At 43.7% G+C, this 21,965-nt stretch overlaps 1 protein-coding gene across 3 annotated transcripts in view; it reads right to left on the reverse strand.

Annotated features, from left to right (window-relative positions):
* Positions 1 to 21,965, reverse strand: part of SLC2A9 (solute carrier family 2 member 9) — a 326,349-nt gene that overhangs the window by 163,091 nt on the left and 141,293 nt on the right. For 2 of the 3 annotated variants that reach the window (XM_075194663.1, XM_075194662.1), the window contains exons 9-10: positions 9,240 to 9,427; positions 2,759 to 2,869 (exon numbers count right to left, since the gene is read on the reverse strand). In XM_075194663.1, the coding sequence (XP_075050764.1) occupies positions 2,759 to 2,869; positions 9,240 to 9,427 (299 nt within the window). The remainder of the gene's footprint in view (positions 1 to 2,758; positions 2,870 to 9,239; positions 9,428 to 21,965) is intronic. The other variant, XM_075194664.1, reaches the window with a different exon arrangement.

Genomic DNA, 21,965 nt, shown 5'->3' on the forward strand with positions numbered 1-21,965 from the left:
ACAAGGCAAAAACAGAGTGGTAAATAGATTCAGCCACAGCTCAGCAAGGACATTAAGCAAGTCCATTGAAAAAGTTGGTAATTTTGTTCTAAAAAAAAGGAACTGTTCCCTATGCTAATACACATGGGCCATTCACGCATGCATATTATATTTTCACATATCCCTTGTAGGGCCTGTTGTCACATATCCCTGTTGGGCCTGTTACATATCCCCTGTTGGGCCTGTTGTCACATATTCCCTGTTGGGCCTGTTGTCACATATCCCCTGTTGGGCCTGTTGTCACATATTCCCTGTAATGCCTGTTGTCACATATCCCCTGTTGGGCCTGTTGTCACATATCCCCTGTTGGGCCTGTTACATATCCCCTGTTGGGCCTGTTGTCACATATTTCCTGTTGGGCCTGTTGTCACATATTCCCTGTTGGGCCTGTTGTCACATATTCCCTGTTGGGCCTGTTGTCACATATCCCCTGTTGGGCCTGTTGTCACATATCCCCTGTTGGGCCTGTTGTTACATATCCCCTGTTGGGCCTGTTACATATCCCCTGTTGGGCCTGTTGTCACATATTCTCTGTTGGGCCTGTTGTCACATATCCCCTGTTGGGCCTGTTGTCACATATCCCCTCTTGGGCCTGTTGTCACATATCCCCTGTTGGGCCTGTTGTCACATATCCCCTGTTGGGCCTGTTGTCACATATCCCCTGTTGGGCCTGTTGTCACATATCCCCTGTTGGGCCTGTTGTCACATATCCCCTGTTGGGCCTGTTGTTACATATTCCCTGTTGGGCCTGTTGTCACATATCCCCTGTTGGGCCTGTTGTTACATATCCCCTGTTGGGCCTGTTGTCACATATCCCCTGTTGGGCCTGTTGTTACATATCCCCTGTTGGGCCTGTTGTCACATATCCCCTGTTGGGCCTGTTGTCACATATCCCTTGTTGGGCCTGTTGTCACATATCCCCTGTTGAGCCTGTTGTCACATATCTCTTGTTGGGCCTGTTTTCACATATCCCTGGTTGTCACAAACCCCTGTTAAAAATAAATTGTTCCTGTTGAGCTGAGTGTCAGTGACCTCAGTCTGGGAATGGGTGGAAGTTGGTACAGCACGAGTCACACACAGCCTCTGTAGGCGCTGCCCCCATCCCACTTAGCAACCTGCAGCTTCCCGGTTGGCTGCCTGTTACTCTTCAATGACTTGACTGCCCCCTGTCAACCAGGGAAGCCTCACCACCCTGCACCACTCATCACCCTGAACTCCTCTCCCCTTCCCTGCAACAGGTGGCCTCACAAAAAGTTTTTCTTTTTACTCCTGACTGGCCTGGACCTATTTCTATGGAGAACTCTGGGGCTGCAGCCCCATCAGGCCCATTGTTAATCCGGGCCCTGCCTGATCCGTATGCTGCACCTGCTGTATTTCCTAATTGAAGTGTAAGTGAGCACAGAGTTCCCTTCCTGTTGAGCAGATTTCATGTCGTTTCGGAACTTAAGCCTCCTGCTACAGACCACTGACACCGCTCACTATTGGCACCAGATGCAGGGAGAGGATTGTGACAGTGGGCGAAAGACAGCCCCACATGGGAAGGAAGGATCAGGAAAGGGGAAAATGGATCAGGTCTGATCCATATGGAAAAACTATAATGGAGGCACACTAATGCCAAGACTGGCCCCTTCTCGGTCAGGACTGACTCCAATAACTCCAGGCTGTCCAGGTCAGAGCTCCAGGTTTTGATTCTCCCTCCCTTCATAGTTAAAAAAAATAAAATAAAAAAAAAGCTTTTAAAAAATGACTCAAGTGGCCCCATGACATCATGGGGTCCACCAGCTACAGTGAGGCCTATGGCATACATGCCCACTCTCCTGAAATGTCCGGGAGACTCCTGAATCCGGGTAAGTCCCCGGATTCCTGGAAGAGCAGGCCATTCTTCAGCATCCTGCCTTCTTCCTAGTGAAGTGGGCAGGATAGGAGCCTTCGTGATGCGATTTGCGGTGAAGGGCATCATTCTGGCCACGCCCCACCGCAAAATGACGCAATTCTCCGCACCCTGCCCGCTTCTGTCCTCATAGTTCACTTTCTACCTGGAATCTCTGGGAAGGGAAGAGTAAAAAGTTGGCAAGCATGGCCTATGGCCAATCACCTCCTGCTTCCTATGTGACCTAGTGTATACATGTAATTGTAGCACCAAGAAACTTGTTTACAGTGCACCTGAATTGTTGGTGTTAACAAACCCTTAAACATAATATATAGTGTAAAATACTTCTTCAACTTAGCAGTGTATTTAGTTTGGTATATAAGACTGTTAAAATAAAATGAACAAATATCATAAAATGGTTTATTAAGTTCATATATAATTCATATATAATTATATCTAAATATATATAGTATAGTTTAAGTATGGTATCTCTTACCTGGAAACTCAGATGTTCAAAGACGTTCCAGAATCCACAAAGGAATAAGTAAAGAACTGCTGCTTTTTGGTAATAATGTCATATACACAGACACGTTCTGTTAATTATATTCTTATTATATTCTTATATTTTATATATATATATATATATATATATATATATATATACACAAAATAGTATATCACTCACTACAGATTATACAGATATTAGAAGTTAGTTAGTGTTCTGTGCCAGTCTTGGTACATCACACTTATTATTAAAATCTTTATACCCCACACCAGGGGGTACATTATGTTAGGAAGAGTTGCAGAAAATACTATGATTTTAGGGTAACATTTTAAAATTCTACTTACAGATACAATAGAAGCCAAAATTTCAATACCACCCGTGGACAGGGTAATGTATGGGATTGTTTGAGGCTGTATTCCGGCTTCTTTAAATATACTGTTCGTATAAAACCAAATCTAAAAGATATCAGATTAGATAGATAGATTAAAATAAAACATATGTTTAACAGATTACCGATCTTGTTACTTTAGAAATACATCAGTAATTTCCAATTAAAAAGTAATCCCATGTGAATATTATATAAAGACACATTGGTAGTGTTAAATATGATTTTTTGTTAAGGCCTCATAAGGCCTTTGTTCAGACATTTATTGTAACTTGCATAGAGATATTATTTGCTAAAAGAGATTATTCATTTTTCTGCTGATTTGCAGTTTTACAAGATGTAAACTCATGGCCTTGAGGTTAGGCTGACATAGAGAACACCTGAAGAATGTATCTAGATATGAGAACAATAAGCAGCTTCAAGTTCAGCTCGTAGTGTGGGAGCTGTGCCCATGATGTTGGACATGGCAAAGGAGATAAAGCCTCCAGCTCCCCTTGAGATAAAAATAATAGGCTCATCTGTCCTTAGAAGGGGGAGAAAGTAAATACCTCAAGAATACGTGAGATAGTTAATTAGTAGCGCTTCTCATAGACTTAGTATGCTTATGACGTAGGATTCATTTATTCAGTAGGCTATAAAAACTTGTATCTTTGTATCAATAAATCAGAGAATATTCCATGTATACAGAACTTGGTCTGTGTCAATTCTCTCCAGCTGATTGAAGCGCTTCCAGATATACTGGACACCACAGGCAAACTTGGATCAGAATTTTAGATCTAACAGTAGTCATTTGTGACAGTCAGGTGTATCAATGTTCTCTATACATTGATGAATGTTCCTGTCATCCTATAATGCATATACATGGGTTTAAAATAGGCAATAGGTGAGTAAGGAAAAAGATTAGAAATTGTGTTAGCTACTACATGGTAGCCAATGAGAAACAAGACATGACAGAACCATGTCTTGTTCCGTCATGTCTTCATTTTTTGTCATTCACAGTTATAATTTATTCCATTTATTACTTTCACACCACTACAAATTACCAATATATAATGGTGCTCCTTAACTGACCCACACAACTGCTCATTACTGCTCATTATATTCAGTTCAAACATTTTATTTTACCAAATTATTACTATTATTATTTATTATTATAAATTAATTATTATTAAAAATTCTATATACCTCAGCACATTTTGTTTTATATCCATGAATTAAAATAATAACATTTACACTGACATTCATTCTTGGAGAAACTCCTGCAATTGGAAGGGCTGAGACCACGACAGGACACTGTTATCCCATAGATGGCAGCAGTGTTCACCATTATCTCTACACCTCCTAGTTGTCCATTAAAACCTGCAAGTCCTGAGCATTCTTTCTGTCCCTGCAGTCGGTGCATACAGCATCCATACTGCACGCTGTGTCCACATTCCCAGATTCTGTATATAAAGGCCAGTATACTGTTAAACACATAGGGGGTGACCTGTTATCCATTTCTAGGTATTAAGTAAAGAAGATTGTTTTAGTTACTCAGTTTTGGAAACCAGAAAAAATATTTTTACTGTTTTTTTCCCAGTTAGATGATATTAAAGAGACACTGAGTGAGTTACTACAATGTTGCTTCCACAGAAGCACTAATAATTTCACTGAAATGAATGTGAATAGTTCCATGTATGGAGTTTCCAACTACTGGCCAAAAGGGCTATGTGAATACCCAGGGTTCTTTAAATCACCCAGACACCGAGCAGATGAAATTAAATGGATGCTTCATTTTTGCACCATACACACAGATCCATAATACACAATATCAGGGTATGAGTTTTGTGAAGTGACAATTCAGCGGTAACAGTCCAGACAGCAGAGCTGGATTAAGGTTCTGGGGGGCCCGGGGCACTTAAGACAGGGGGGCCCCATATTGTCGAATATGATATTCATTTTAAACAAATAAACAGGCAATGCTATGTGCACTACTGTTAGATGCACACAACTCTGCCTTCACAAGAATAACAGTGTGAAGTAGGACATACCTCCCAACTGTCCTTGTAGTCAGACCAAATCCTAACTAAGTGAGACAGTCACCCAAATTCTGGACAGTCCCACCATATTGAGAACAGTTGGAAGATGGCCCTGCTCTCTCCTACCTGCTGTTGTCACTTTCACCACCTGTGGCTGCTGGTGTCTTAAGCTCAGTTGCTGCTTGTGTAGATTCTGGAATGTCGGGGCCTATTTTGAAACAAAAACAGGTACATAAAGTTTAGGAGTCCCCAAAGAGTCCGGTTAATAAATCAGTAGCACAACCTTTAATAATTAGGCCTCCCTCCCTGCAACCAGCCCCAAATTTGGAATTAAATTAAATTAATACTATTCACTTTTAATAATAGAACTATTTTCCCCAAGCAGCCCCGACATTAAATTAATAGCGTACACATTTAATAAACTTATTTCCCTCTCCACCAAACAGCCTGGTGTAAATGAATAGCATTTACATGTAATAAATAAACTTATTTTTCAAAACCATTGCCAACATTTTATAATTCATATTCACATTTAATAAATAGCACTCCTTCTCCCCAAACTCAAGCACACATTAAATACCTCACAATCACTCCACAAATAATTAACAAAATAACCTTACTATATGTAAGTATATATTGGTTATCCCTAACAGCCTAGTCCAGCTAAGCACTAGCAGGCCTGATTTGTTGCAAGGCAACAGAGCTAGCATGGAGGCATATTACATTTTGTACATTATACGTTTCCATATAAAGTAAGTGTATGTCCTCTTTAGGAGAGCTAACAGAATGAGTGGCCATAATTTTGTCATTTTTCCCATAATGCCCACTTTTAGAAATGCTACTTCCCTGGGGCATGGAGAGAGGGTCCACAATAAATAGACAATCTAGGCCTGAGCACATCATACTTCTCTGTTCTCCATTTATATCCCCAACATCCCACTCCTCAATCCTCTTCTTCATCTTAATCCTCTATCTTCCCTCTCACTCCTCATTCCCCACCTACTTAGCATCTTCAATCCCCTTCTCATCAGCGTTGGTTTCCCTTCCTGGGTTGTCACTCTGCAACCCCCTCTATTTGTATAATCACATCCTCCTTGTCCATAATCACCCCCTCTCCTTGTCCATAAATCACCCCCTCTCCTTGTCCATAAATCACCCCCTCTCCTTGTCCATAAATCATCCCCTCTCCTTGTCCATAAATCATCCCCTCTCCTTGTCCATAAATCATCCCCTCTCCTTGTCCATAAATCATCCCCTCTCCTTGTCCATAAATCATCCCCTCTCCTTGTCCATAAATCATCCCCTCTCCTTGTCCATAAATCATCCCCTCTCCTTGTCCATAAATCATCCCCTCTCCTTGTCCATAAATCACCCCCCCCTCCTTGTCCTTAAATCACCCCCTCCTTGTCCATAAATCATCCCCTCTCCTTGTCCATAAATCACCCCCCCCTCCTTGTCCATAAATCACCCCCTCCTTGTCCATAAATCACCCCCTCCTTGTCCATAAATCACCCTCTCCTTGTCCATAAATCACCCCCTCTCCTTGTCCATAAATCACCCCCTCTCCTTGTCCATAAATCACCCCCTCTCCTTGTCCATAAATCACCCCCTCTCCTTGTCCATAAATCACCCCCTCTCCTTGTCCATAAATCACCCCCCCTCCTTGTCCATAAATCACCCCCCCTCCTTGTCCATAAATCACCCCCTCCTTGTCCATAAATCACCCCCTCTCCTTGTCCATAAATCACCCCCTTCTTGTCCATAAATCACCCCCTCTCCTTGTCCATAAATCACCCCCTTCTTGTCCATAAATCACCCCCTCTCCTTGTCCATAAATCACCCCCTTCTTGTCCATAAATCACCCCCTCTCCTTGTCCATAAATCACCCCCTCTCCTTGTCCATAAATCACCCCCTCCTTGTCCATAAATCACACTCTCCTTGTCCACAATTATCCCCTTCATTTTCATAATCACCTCCTCCTCTGGCTGAAACACACACAGACACAGTCACACACACACACACAGAAAGTTTCACACACACAGAAAGTCTCATACACACAGTCACACACACAGAAAGTCTCACACAAACACACACACACAGAAAGTCTCACACACACACAGTCACACACACAGTCACACAAACACACACACACAGAAAGGCACACACACAGAAAGTCTCACACACACACAAAGTCACACACACAGCAGATCTTAACTTACCTTATCCCCCACAGACAGGCAGGGCAGCTCTTCTCTGCTCCTCCTCACACTGTCATCTACACGCAGCTAAGGAAGCCCAGAACACTCAAAAAAAAAAAGCAAAAGCTTACCTGTGCTTATAGTGCCGACAGAGCACTTAAAAACGGAACCCTGTGCTGCCCCCTGTAGACTGACATTTGGGGGCAACAAAAAGAGCCACAGCTGGTCCGGGGGGCCCCCTGAGAGAGGGGGGCCCGGGGCACATGCCCCCTGTGCCCCCCCCCCTTAATCCGGCCCTGCCAGACAGAGCGAGTCCTAGAATAAGGTAGAGTTCCACCAGGGCTGTGTGACAGGGGCCACCGCCCAGGGTGCAATTCTGAAGGGGGGTACAGTTTATGAATATTTTAAGTTCATTTGGTTAAAATTGAGGTCTAAGGGACGGCATTTTTCTTTCTCACCCCAGGCGCTAAAAGTTTAAGTTACGGCTCTGAGTTCCACACAATAATCCCACACAGGGAATAATAATGATGGTCCCACACAAGAACGGAGATGCACAAGTCCACACAGGAGCTGAATGGCAATTTCACACAAGAATAATGATGACGTAGATTCACAAGGTCCATTGGCAGAGTATCGCCCCTTAGCCAAAGTCAGTGGCTACATGAGGATCTGGCTTGGGTGACCTCCTTTTAAACCCACCAAATTCCCACAGTGATGATGACCACCTAGGGGAGTGGTGCAGGACCCTGGCTGGTGGGGTCCTTTATCGTCTCCCTTCCTCCTACCAGATGTGCTTCTCTTGAGGATCCCATGCTGAGTCAGGCTCCGAAATGTCTCTTAAAGTCCAGAGAAGAACAATGGGAACTAAATCGAGAGAACAATGAAAGGGTAATTGGTTCAAGTTTTTAGTATCACCTTTGGAGATGGAATTAAACCCATGAGGTGCTTTTTCAATAATACGTTGCCTTTCCCTCATAAGTACTTCCTGTGAGTAGGTAATGAACCACTCAATATAAAACTCCATAGAAACTGGTCAGTCCTTGGGAATGAAAGGGAACTGAGAAGTAATGGCCCCGTGTCGGCCTACTGAGGGTCGTTGTTTCCTCACAGGCTACTTATAGAATAGTCTGATATTTGGACACACTTCAGGAGTTTCAGATGGTCCTGCTTTTTTGTGTTTCTAGGTCCCCATAATGTATCTCCCCAACAGCATTGTTTTTCCCAGCCTCATTTGAGGTTAATTCATTAGCACTTTGATGATGTCACCATTGAAAGCTTACTACCATTTCTTTAATATAATTGCAGTGGGAGCTTTCAATATTTTGCATAACTACACAGTGTTAACACATGAATTAACCACTTAGTTGAACGCTTCCGAATCTCTGTTTCAAGCCTATGTACTATTAAGTGGCGGTAGGGCTTGTTTTCCAATGGCCACAATTTAACAAGAAAATATCACCGAACAAGCTGAATGAAACCCAGCTGCTCTCTGATACTGGTTGGCAGTGGTAAGAGTACTCTTACCGCTTTGCCAGCCAGTGTTGGGTCCAACTCCGCATATGTGACCTAGATTGCTTGTGCCACTTGTAAAAAATAAACAAATAAATTAAATGGAAAAAAAAAATATTAGGAAAGTATTACTTTGGAGTCACTCAGAATAGAGAAAATGGTTTATTTAAACAAACAAAGCATTTTTTCTATTTATGTTCGCAGCTATTGCCAATTCAGGGACAGTAATTTATACAATTTGGAACAGTCCTTGGAAATTTGGGACAGTTGGCAACTATGCTCTTCTGCTTCTTAACTTCAGTAATATGATTGATAACATTAACACCAGACACTACTGATCAGGAGAAGTCAACAGCAGCGTCCTTTATCCCAATACTATTACCTCCTAATTAAAATAATTAGGGTTTTCCACAACAGCACCCTTAGGGGAGTAATCAATTAGGTCCGGGATTCGCGGCAGCCCGTGGCTGTACAGGTAAGTATGTTAATATGGTACCGCAACATCACAGATTTTCGTTCGCAACCCTGTGGGGTGTGAACGAAAATCCACATTATTGCAGTGTCGCGGATTGTCTTCACTGCCCGTTTCGGGGTGATGCCACGAATCCTGGACCTAATTGAATACCTCCCTTACAGTCCGACAAAGGCCTCGAAACCTTTCATGAGGACAACACAAAGGGCTCCATATGTATTCTCCATAATATTGTTACTTACAGCATTGAGGCCGCACAGCTGGTAACAGGCCATTGTCACAATAACGGTTATAATCTGCCATCTAACGGAACGTGTCTTGAAAAGTTCAACTGCAGACACTAAGTGGGTGTTCCTCTGTATCCTGGTCTCTGCCAACACATCTTCTATGTCTTGTGAAACATCCTTTCTTCCAAGGAATTTTCGGAAAGCTGAAAAATGAAGACAGAATTCAATTGCCAGTGGCAGGAATCACAACATTCATATAGGTTAAAATGCCAAAATTCTATCCAAATATATACTGTGCGTGTAAATATACGTATATGGTATCAATTAGACATAATGCATAAAAACAAATGTTCCTGGCACTATTGGTACCTGTTCCAGGTGTTGGCATTTTTATTACTGACATAAAACGATTCGATTTTATTGAGTTTTGCAGGACTCTCTTGCTCAGCGCAGACAAAATGCACATTTCATTTGTTTTTACTGCCCTTTGCAGCAGGACATTCATTGTGGTCCTGCTGGATGCTTAAAAAACACATCAAAAGCACATTAAAATCCAATAAAATATCATGTGCTTTTGATGCATTTTTGATGCACAAAGCATGTACAATCCTCCACTTTTCTGCCACTGAACTTTATTACAATGCACAAGCAATGTGCAACACGCGGCCCGTCCGGCTTGTAGTTAGTGTAGACAAAGCATTCATCATAGGAATCAATAGGTTGCTAGTTTGTGGCCCACTTAGACTGCCTGTACCTTCCGTGAAGGTACAGGACAACATACCATGGGGAATATACAACCATTATTGTCTAAAACATGATCACGACTACTGCGAAAAAGCTAGAATCACAGGATAGATGGCTAATGAGCAACCACTATAGAGCACATGTGAGACTGTATTTACTTATTGTACGTATGCACTTCTGCTGTACTAACTCTACATGAATGATTGTACATTTTTATTATACTCTAATAAGTTAAAGTGTGTTATAATTAGAGATGCTCGGGCTCGGTTTTCTGAAAACCGAGTCCACCCGAACTTAGGGGATTCGAGTAAGCTCGTGAGCCGGCTCGGTACTTTTGCGCGTCCTCGGATCTGAATCGAGGCAAAACATCATTGTTGCGTTGTTGGATCTCGCAGGTTTTGGATTCCATAAGTACCTCCCTCCCCAGGAGATCCTGTGCCATTGCTCACACAGAAACAGGGGTAACAGTGTTCTTGTTACTCTCCAGTCTCCAGTGCCATTGCTCAGTGCCATTTCTCATACAGAAACAGGAGGGTAGCAGTGTTCTTGTCACTCTCCAGTCTCCAGTGCCATTGCTCAGTGCCATTGCTCATATAGAAACAGGAGGGGTAGCAGTGTTCTTGTCACTTGACAAAATTTGACTGGAAATAAATGTTATTGAGGTTAATAATAATGTAGGAACAAAAAAGAGCCAAATTATGTGGTTTTAGAAAAAAATAGGTATTTTAGAAAAAAAATAGGGATCCAAAACCAAAATCAAAACACACGAAGATGGTTTTGCCAAAACCAAAATCCAAACACGACGTTAATCCAGATCCAAAACCAAAGCCAAAACCAAAACACGGGGGTCATTGAACATCTCTAGTTATTGTCACGAGCCGCGGCGGTACTCACAGCCGCCGCGGCTCGCTTCTCATGCGCCCCAGCGTCCCGGCCGTCACCTTGACGACTGGGACGTCATTTCCTCTTCCTGTCCGGCCGTTACCAGGGCAACGGCCAGACGCTAGTACACTAGCGCTGCGTCCCGGCGGTGCTGGTAGCCGGGCACATGCGCATAGCAGGCAGCCTGTGGGCTGATTAGGCTTATTAACAGGCATTAGCCTGCAACTGTGTAGGTCAGGGGCAAGCCCTGATTGGCCCTGCTGGATACTAGTAAATTAGCCTGCAGGAGTGTGTTCAACTGCTGATTGGTCTGTGTCTGTACTTAAGGCAATGAGGTCTGCTGCCTCATTGCCGGTTATAGCTTCTGTGCTCCAGTCTGCTGACCTGCTTGTTCCAGTTCCTGTATCCTGTTATCTACGTTTTGACTACCCGTGTTTGACCCTTGGCTTGTATTGGACTTCGCTTGTGTTTCCTGTGACCCTGATCCTTGGCTCGTTTACCCGTTCCGCTTCTCTGCCTGTGACCTCTGACCTCAGCTTGTTCATCGATATTGATACCTGCTGCCGGCCTTTTGACCTCTGCGTGGACCTGACTCTTCTTGCCTGGGTTCTCCCCAGCCGGTACACACTTCACGACCCTCTGTCAGTCTGCAGCCCAGTCTGTCCCCACCATCAGGGGCTCCAGTGAACACCTGACTGACAGAGTAGACTCCGGGTTGTGTTGTGCCGGCTGGAAGAGTTCCTAACATTATAACCGGCCCACTCACGGAGACAAGATTAGGATGGATGCAAGTGGATCCACACCGTCTCCGGCACAAACCATAGCAGGCCATGTTGAGTCTTTGTATCAGATGATGCAGGGATTGGCTGAGCGTATGTCTGTTCAAGAAGAAGCCACAAAAGCTTCACAACCTCCTCCAGGTCCCATCTGTGAGCCCAAAATGAATTTACCGGATCGGTTCTCCGGAGATTGAACCTTGTTTCGGAACTTCAGGGAGAGCTGCAAGCTCTATTTTCGGATGAGACCCCGCTCCTCCGGTTCAGAGCAGCAACGAGTTGGGATTATTATTTCCCTTCTACAGGGTGACCCCCAGTCCTGGGCGTTTTCTTTGCCACAGACCAGTCCGGCCATGCAGTCCGTAGACTCCTTCTTTGAGGCATTGGGTTTACTGTATGATGACCCGGATCGAGTGGCCTCCGCAGAAGCTCATCTACGGTCCTTGAAACAAGGCCGACGGTCAGCAGAAGAATACTGCGCGGAATTCCGTAGATGGTCACCTGACAGTGGATGGAACGACCCTGCCTTACGTAGTCAGTTCCGTGTCGGCCTATCTGAACAGATTAAAGATTCGCTGGTGCAATACCCGTCTCCTAGCTCTCTGGAGGATCTGATGCACCTCTCCATTAAAATTGACAGGAGATATAAAGAGCGGAAAACTGAAAAGGAAACGTCATCACCTCCATCCGCCTTCGTTCCTATCTCCCAGGATGGTGAGGAACCAATGCAATTGGGAGCATACCGTCTTTCCTCTGAGGAAAGAGACAGGAGACGGTCACAAGGCTTATGTTTATATTGTGGCGCAAGAGGCCACTTCTCCCGTTCTTGCCCAAACAAGTCGGGAAACGAGCATGCCTAGGGAACGAGGAGAGAGTTCACTTAGGTCTACAAATTGTCTCCCAAAAAAATGCGGTATTGGTTCCTGCACAGCTCACGTTCAGTGCTTGTTCTGTGGGTCTGGCGGCCTTCATTGATAGTGGAGCTGCAGGTAACTTCCTGGACTTCGAGTTTGCCCGCTCTGCTGGAATTCCGCGGGTTAAACTCAAATCCGCCATCACGGTATGTGGCTTAGATGGTGCTCCATTGCCAGGCGGTAAGGTTACCTGGGAGACCCCGCTACTACAATTGAGAATTGGGGCTCTCCACTCCGAATCTATAGTCTTTCGTCTCATTGAATGCCCGTCAGTGCCTTTGATTCTAGGTCATCCTTGGCTATCCTGTCATAACCCTGTCATAGATTGGGCAAAAGGAGAGATTGTCCAGTGGAGCTCTCATTGTTCACAGTCCTGTTTGACAGTACCTCTACGTGTGGTTCGGTCCATTCCGGAGCAGCTTCCCTCCCAGTATCATGACTTCTGGGATGTCTTCTCTAAAAAGGCTGCTGATATTCTACCACCGCACCGGGAGTTCGACTGTGCCATCGAGTTAATTCCAGGTACTAAACTACCCAAGGGACGTTTGTATTCTCTCTCCGTTCCAGAGACCAAATCCATGCAGGAGTACATTGATGAAAATCTGGAGAAAGGCTTCATCAGGCCATCTAAGTCTCCAGTAGGGGCTGGGTGCTTCTTTGTGTCCAAGAAGGACGGTGGACTCAGACCATGTATCGATTATCGAGGACTGAATATGATTATGGTTAAAAACACCTATCCGCTTCCTCTCATCTCTGTACTCTTTGATCAATTAAGAGGAGCAACGGTCTTCACAAAAATCGACCTTCGTGGTGCTTATAACCTCATACGCATTAGAGCAGGTGATGAGTGGAAGACGGCGTTCAACACGCTCTCGGGCCACTACGAATACTTGGTCATGCCGTTTGGCCTTAGTAACGCTCCTGCTGTGTTCCAGGATTTGATTAATGAGGTGTTACGTGAGTTCCTGGGACACTTTGTTGTTGTCTACTTAGATGACATTCTCATATATTCCAATTCATTGCCGGCACATCGGAGTCATGTCAGACAAGTCCTACAGAAACTACGGGAACATCATCTCTACGCGAAACTCGAAAAATGTGAGTTTGAGGTTAAGAAGGTATCCTTTCTTGGCTATATAATCTCTTCAGAGGGTTTCTCCATGGACCCCACCAAGGTCCAGGCAATCCTGGATTGGGTACAACCCAATAACCTCAAGGCGGTCCAGAGATTCCTAGGATTCGCCAATTATTACAGGAGATTTATTGGCGGTTTTGCTGACATCGTGGCTCCTATCGTTTCCTTGACTCGCAAAGGGAGTGATCCGGCTGTTTGGTCACGGCAAGCAATAAATGCATTTAAAACCTTAAAGGAAGCTTTTGTGTCCGCTCAGGTCCTTAGACACCCGGACCCAAAGGTACCATTTATTCTCGAGGTAGATGCTTCTGACGTCGGTGCTGGAGCTATCTTGTCACAAAAGGATCCTCAGACTCACCGCTTGCATCCATGTGCCTTTTTTTCCCGCCAATTCTCCTCAGCAGAGACCAATTATGACGTGGGAAATCGAGAATTACTAGCAATTAAATGGGCCTTTGAGGAATGGCGACACTGGTTGGAAGGCGCTGCACACCAGATCTCCGTTATAACGGATCATAAGAATCTGCAGTATATTCAGTCAGCTAAACGCCTAAACCCCCGTCAGGCTCGGTGGTCACTGTTCTTCACCCGATTTAACTTTATTATCACTTATCGTCCTGGTTCTAAAAATATTCAAGCAGACGCTCTGTCTAGAAGTTTTCTGGCACATCATGCCCCAGTCACTAACCCAGAGCCTATTGTTCCTGTATCCATGGTCCATGCCGGATTAACTCAAGATCTGAGCTGTACCTTACAAAGGTTTCAGAAGTTGGCTCCTGACATCACTCCGGTAGGACGGTTGTTTGTCCCAGTTCATTTAAGGAAGACAGTTCTTGCTGAAGCACACAACAGTCGGACTGCTGGACATCCTGGCATCTACAAAACACTAGAGATACTTTCCCGTACCGTATGGTGGCCGTCTCTGTCTGCCGACGTCAAAAGTCACGTCCTGTCCTGTGAAGTTTGTGCCAGGAACAAGGTTCCCAGGACTCACCCGGTAGGGCAGTTAGTTCCGTTAGCCGCTCCTGCTAAACCTTGGACACATCTATCCATGGACTTTATAGTTGATCTACCACCCTCTGCAGGACACAATACCATTTGGGTTGTGGTAGACCGGTTTAGCAAGATGGCGCATTTCATTCCACTAGCCAGGCTTCCTTCTGCTCGAGATTTGGCCGTCCTGTTCATTCAACACATTTTTCGCCTCCATGGACTCCCTACAGACATCGTCTCCGATCGGGGTTCTCAGTTCATTGCGCAGTTCTGGAGATCATTCTGTACCCTCCTGGGAATCAAGATTAGTTTGTCATCAGCGTACCACCCTCAGTCAAATGGGCAGACGGAGAGGGTTAACCAGTCTTTGGAGAAGTTCTTGCGATGCTACACGTCGGAGTTCCATGACAACTGGTCCTCCTTGTTGCCCTGGGCGGAATTTGCCTGTAACAACTCCTGTCACTCCTCCACCAAAACCTCTCCGTTTTTTTGCAATTATGGTTTTCACCCCAGATCGAACTCTTTGTATTCTCTCCAGTCCGTTGGTATCCAGGAGATCCGTTCCACTGCCAGGGATCTCAGAGTTATCTGGAAGAAAGTGCACTCATCTTTAAGACAAGCCGCACTTGTTGCAAAAAAAAATTCGGACCGACACCGTACCATCTGCTCTCTTAAGGTTGGCCAGAAAGTCTGGCTGTCTACAAAAAATATCAGGCTGAAGCAACCTTGCAAGAAGTTGGGCCCTAAATTCATCGGGCCGTTTCCCATCATCAAGCAGGTGAACTCTGTTGCATTTAGGTTAAAAATTCCGGGCTCGTTAAGAATTCCAAACACATTTCATTGTTCTCTGTTAAAACCAGTTCTTTATCCAGCTCAAGCCCAGTCTTCAGGCAAGCCACAGAGGTACAGTGTTCAGAAAATCTTGGATTCCAAAAAAGTGCAAGGACAGGTGAACTTTTTGGTACAGTGGAGGAACCGCGGGTTAGAAGAACGCTCTTGGGTTCCGCGGAGACAACTCCATGCTCCCAAACAATTGAAGGAATTCTTCAGGAAATTTCCAAGAAAACCTGGGTGTCGGGGTCCCTTGACCCCTCCTCAAGGGGGGGTACTGTCACGAGCCGCGGCGGTACTCACAGCCGCCGCGGCTCGCTTCTCATGCGCCCCAGCGTCCCGGCCGTCACCTTGACGACCGGGAAGTCATTTCCTCTTCCTGTCCGGCCGTTACCAGGGCAACGGCCAGACGCTAGTACACTAGCGCTGCGTCCCGGCGGTGCTGGTAGCCGGGCACATGCGCATAGCAGGCAGCCTGTGGGCTGATTAGGCTTATTAACAGGCATTAGCCTGCAACTGTGTAGGTCAGGGGCAAGCCCTGATTGGCCCTGCTGGATACTAGTAAATTAGCCTGCAGGAGTGTGTTCAACTGCTGATTGGTCTGTGTCTGTACTTAAGGCAATGAGGTCTGCTGCCTCATTGCCGGTTATAGCTTCTGTGCTCCAGTCTGCTGACCTGCTTGTTCCAGTTCCTGTATCCTGTTATCTACGTTTTGACTACCCGTGTTTGACCCTTGGCTTGTATTGGACTTCGCTTGTGTTTCCTGTGACCCTGATCCTTGGCTCGTTTACCCGTTCCGCTTCTCTGCCTGTGACCTCTGACCTCAGCTTGTTCATCGATACTGATACCTGCTGCCGGCCTTTTGACCTCTGCGTGGACCTGACTCTTCTTGCCTGGGTTCTCCCCAGCCGGTACACACTTCACGACCCTCTGTCAGTCTGCAGCCCAGTCTGTCCCCACCATCAGGGGCTCCAGTGAACACCTGACTGACAGAGTAGACTCCGGGTTGTGTTGTGCCGGCTGGAAGAGTTCCTAACAGTTATAATATCAAATTCAGTTTAATTGTGTTATGATCTGGTTACTCCAATAATTGTGAAGCTTATCATTGTTATAATATTTTGCAGTTGTGTTATATTATTTTGCAGTTGTTTGTCTGGCAGCATAATTATGGCTACATGTTTACCTTGGAGGAATTTTAAAATGCCATTTGCTGTATTTATGGCAATGTTAGCTATCATTTATCGATCACATCATAGCCAAGGACACTATGAATAATACATTCTGATATACTTATTTTTCATGTTCTTTCTACATTGAGTCTAGCATTCTGTGTCATTGTGCTGAATTATACACTTTAATCCAAGATGAGTAAAAAAAAAAGTAAATAAACAGGGTTAGAAGGTTAGAACAGGTTACGTGTCAGCCTCAAAATTGGTTACAGATGAAGAAGCAGAATATGTTTGGATGTAAATTAAAACTTCATGTGTAAAACTCTGCTCTGTTTTGTGGCGCATGCACAGGAAAAATTAGTAGAATTTAGATTAAGCAACCAATAGTGAAACAAACTGACGACCAGACACCCACAAAGATGTTACATTCGGCACTCTCAGGGATGGGCAATATGTAACAATAAAGAAGATTTTTCAATGTACCCAATATACAGATAAAAACAATAATAATCAATTCCTTCCAATAAGGATATGTACTGATAGTAACAGTATTAATGGTGATAGTGATGTTCTGGAGGATCACTATTTCCCCCTGCAGCTCATTAAAGGGCTATTGGCACCTTAGAATACGAAATTAAAAGAGATATATAATGGTGCATGATGATTATTTCTTGAGGTTTCACGTGATCCTCTAACTACCTCTGGACTGTTTTTCAAAGGAAACAATACTATATTGACCAACTTGCTACCAGATATCTGGGTTTTTTAAGTAATATTTCCTCTTAAGAGGGCCAGTGTCCTTTTCATTTGAATCTTATTTGTGTTTTTTATTGTTTTTTTTGTAATATTTATGTACTTGGTTGACTATTAAATTTATTATTTGGGATCTTATTCACCCCTTATATATTATTATGTCTGTATATGTATGTCTGGATGAGCTCTATTCCCCAGCGCCATTATATATCTCTTTTAAGCAACCAATAGTGTAAAGATAAGCATTAATGATGCTGACCATCAGCATGTATCTTTATTAGTGCTATAAATTTGTTTTCGAAAATTAAACGACTCCCCTCCCCAGATGACATGATTCCCCTCCCCTCCCCAGATCTTACTGCGACCCCATACTTACACAGTATTTTGATTAGAGATGCTCGGGCTCGGATTTCTGAAAACCGAGACCACCCAAACTTAGAGGATCCGAGTAGACTCACGAGTACTTTTGCGCGTCCTCGGATCTGACTCGAGGCAAAACGTCATTGTTGCGTTGTCGGATCTCACAGGTTTTGGATTCCTTAAGCACCTCCCATCCCAGGAGATCCAGCGTCATTGCTCACACAGAAACAGGGGTAGCAGTGTTCCTGTCACTCTCCAGTACTATTGCTCAGTGCCATTGCTCATACAGAAACAGGAGGGGTAGCAGTGTTCTTGTCACTGTCCAGTCTCCAGTACCATTGCTCAGTGCCACTGCTCATACAGAAACAGGAGGGGTAGCAGTGTTCTTGTCACTTGACAAAAATTGACTGGAAATTAATGTTATTGAGGTTAATAATAATAATGTAGGAACAAAAAAAGAGCCAAATTATGTGATTTTAGCAACAAAAAAAAAAAAGGTATTTTAGAAAAAAAATAGGGATCAAGAACCAAAGCCAAAACACACAAGGGCGGATTTGCCAAAAGCAAAACCAAAACACAAAGTTATTCTAGATCCACGGAAACACGGAGGTCAGTGACACCTCTAATTTTGATTTGTACATATCTTATGATGATTTCAACTCAAAGTACACGTTATACTGCAATTATGTACATGTATTTTTATGTATACATTTGGACCACAAAATTGCATTCTGCTCTAAATGTGGTTTATAATGTGCATGTGTAGTGAAGCAATAAACATCAAGCACCAGTAAATAAGAGAATTTTTTAAAACTATATAAAGTTACATTTGAGTAACAAAATTTGGCAGCGCACCAACCTGAAGAACATTGAAATGCATAGGCAACATCACTTGGAAAAAGTTGACTACAAAGACTTGGCCTACTTTCATTCCTAACCCCTCTGGAATTGAGCAAGATCAGAGTACACTTTAATGAAAAAGTTTGCCTTAGAATAACTGCAGAAGAAGTCTGGTCTCTGTGGAACAAACCTGTACTGACACAGTGACTCGTATAAAGTGAATTGGTAATTTTATTAAGAAAGGGACCGTCCCAAAGAATCGAAATTGACATATATGAAACATTAAGGTAAAATACAGTATAAGGAATACCTTGATGTACAACTGCAGCTTTGTTAATAAGAAATATGAAGAAGTATTTAATTCCCACTCTGTTAAATACAAAAAAGGCTACAATGTTGCATCGTAACCAATACAGAACAAAAGGCTCAAATGGCAAAGAACAACATGTCAGTTATGCTTGTTGTGACTTCACTGCCTGTGCTCTGGCCTGTAACAAAGGATAATTCTTAGCTAGAAGATTGAAGGCCAAATATATAAAGAATGTAGGATTTTAAGTATAATTAATTACCTAACATAAATAAATATTCAAACTATAATAATATAATAAGTTAATAAGAGACAAATGATTTTATCTGTGTCATTACTCCAGCAGTTCTGGAGGCATAGTTGGCCCTATGGGGTCTATGCATCAAGCTTATCTGACACTTGCGGAAGCTACTGTTTCCGCATCTGTTAAGTATCTTTGCTATGCATCAACTGCCTAACGGAGGAGATTTCACTAAAATCTCCTCTGTTTCAGCAAATACCGTGCAGCATCGCAGTCCCCATAGGTTGCTATGGGCTTCCCAGAGTCCGATACAGAGTTAGTGCTGTGTGCACATCCTCCTAGGAAAATTAGATCGCAGGAGAGCTGTCACTTTGCCGGGGCTCCCTGAGTAGCCCCGGCATGATGCATTCAAGTAGTGCATAAATATGCATCACTGCGATGTGCAGCGATGAATATAGTCTTATACATTCCAGGTCCAATTTAGAGATAAGAGAGAAGCAAACATGGAGCAAAATTCACCTTGGTAAAACCATGTTGCACAGTATGGGGGTGGGGGGGGGGATTTAAAATGTGTGGACAGATTTAGAATTGGGATATTGGGATGGGTTGATTCTTAGCTCAACATTAAATTGCAGTGAAAAAATAAGGCTGTCCAGTATTTGCGTGTGACATGCAGATGTATCCAGTGTTTTCCGTGCATGCAAATAAATTAAGACATTTGCACCCTTTGCATTATTAGTTTGTCCAGGAGCAAAATGTAAATTTTTTCTGCTTTGCTCCTAACCCTAAATGAGACCCTATATGTTATACCTTCATGGTGGCTGAATTAGCCTTCTGTGTACCATTATACAATGAGGGCCTGATGCAGAGTCAGACGCAAGTCTAACTGAACAGTGCAGAAAGCACTTTAAGCCAAGGATCCGTCTCAGTTTGCAGTCATCCTGAGACTGATCTCCCTCTTGCACCTCTCTACGCTTAGATAGGGGGAAGGTAGTGGGTGAGCCTAGCAATGTAAACGGGAGTTCACACACTTTACATGCTATGCTAAATCGAAAGCAGCCGCAGATAAGTCTCTAGGAGACGGATCTTTTGTGGGTGCTTTCTGCTGGTGCAACAGACCTTGTAGTATTAATAAAAGAATTTAAAAAAAATGATTAAATTAAAAAATAGGTGTGCACTCCCTCCCAAACAGCATAACAACCCTTGTGATGTTTCGGGAGGGGGGGGGGGGAGAAAATTTTGCTTTGTTTTTTACATTCATTTATTTATTCAGAAATCTGCTTTACAAAGCTCCTGTGACTGATACACTTAATTGTATCATGCACACCGGCCCATAAGGCGGATAAAGAGGTGTGTTTGTGCAATTTTTCATAGTATTCTGAGTAGCAGGGATTTAAAGATCCGTTTGACTTGGAATACTGTGTAAATTACGGGATGCAATTCACACTTAAGAGTTAAGTGTAAATTGCGGCCGACTCTACATCAGGCCCTGAATTGATATTTTCAGATTAGAAGAAAAGAACAGACTAGTTTTAGATCTCTCGCTAAGCTTGTGTTCTACTCCATATGCATCAGTGTCTCAGGGAAGCGATTAGGTCTGCAAAAAGGATACCTTCAGGTTGTCTAGTCACTATGTTGGAGGTGATAAATAAGGTCAAGCATTCTTGTGTTTTATGAATAAATGCTATTTTTACAGCAGGACCATGTACTTACATACTGTTATAGGAAATCTCTGTATTTTATTTACAGTGGGTGACTTTTGAACCAATTTAGTCTACAAACTGCTTCGGGATGGCTTTATTGTCATTTATTTACAATGTACTCCTTTTTGCCCACTTACCTTTAACAAAATGGTTGTTTCATATAAAATCATAAATGGAGCTTTGGGCATTTAATTAGGGCTCCTGAGCCATCTAAAATTTTAAAAGCCACCTATCCTAATTAAACTACCCTTATTAAAGTACCCAACAACTTGAAAAACAAAGACAGATTTGTATCAGGCATCGGAGAGATCTTATGTGGTTGAGCTAATCTTACACCAAAGTAAATCCCTGTTAAATAAGGTCCTATATCATCATCATCAACAACATTTATATATATAGCACCAGCAGATTCCGTAGCCAGGGGCGGGCTGGGCCGGGGGGCCGGGGGGCATCGGTCCCCCGGGTCGCTCAGTTTAACCACTGTTAAGGCCAGCCACCCAGCCCCCCTTCCCCCGGATGCACTATTACCTAATTATTAATGACACGCAATGCAGTCGCGTCAGCGCACAGGCAGGCGCATCACATGACACGCGATGCGGCCGCGTCAGCGCACAGGCAGGCGCATCACATGACACACGAAGCGGGCGCATCATTGATGACGCGGCCACATCGCGTGTCATGTGATGCGGCCGCCTGTGCGCCCCCCAGGCTGAAACTTGCCAGCCCGCGCCCTGTCAGTAGCACTTTACAATTGGGAGAAAACAGTAATAAAACAATATTGGGTAATACATATATTTGTAGAGGTAAGAGGGCCCTGCTCGCAAGCTTACAATCTATGATGGTAGTCGGAGGGTTTGGGATGGGAGAGTTTAGAAGAGATTTAAATGTGTTAAAAAAAGCATTTGGGGTTAGAAGCCTGAGCATAGATCAGAAATTGGAAGTATGTTTGTTTAACAGTGTCCAGAGAATTTCGATCGGAATGGTAGATAGCAGTATATGTGATGAAATCATTAGAGGTACAAGATTTACGCCAGTGAAGTTCTGCTTTACGTAAATGTTTTTGTAGATTTCGTGTTACTTTAGTGTGCCACGG

This window comes from Mixophyes fleayi, chromosome 1 (assembly GCF_038048845.1).
Source record: "Mixophyes fleayi isolate aMixFle1 chromosome 1, aMixFle1.hap1, whole genome shotgun sequence".
Taxonomy (NCBI): domain Eukaryota; kingdom Metazoa; phylum Chordata; class Amphibia; order Anura; family Limnodynastidae; genus Mixophyes; species Mixophyes fleayi.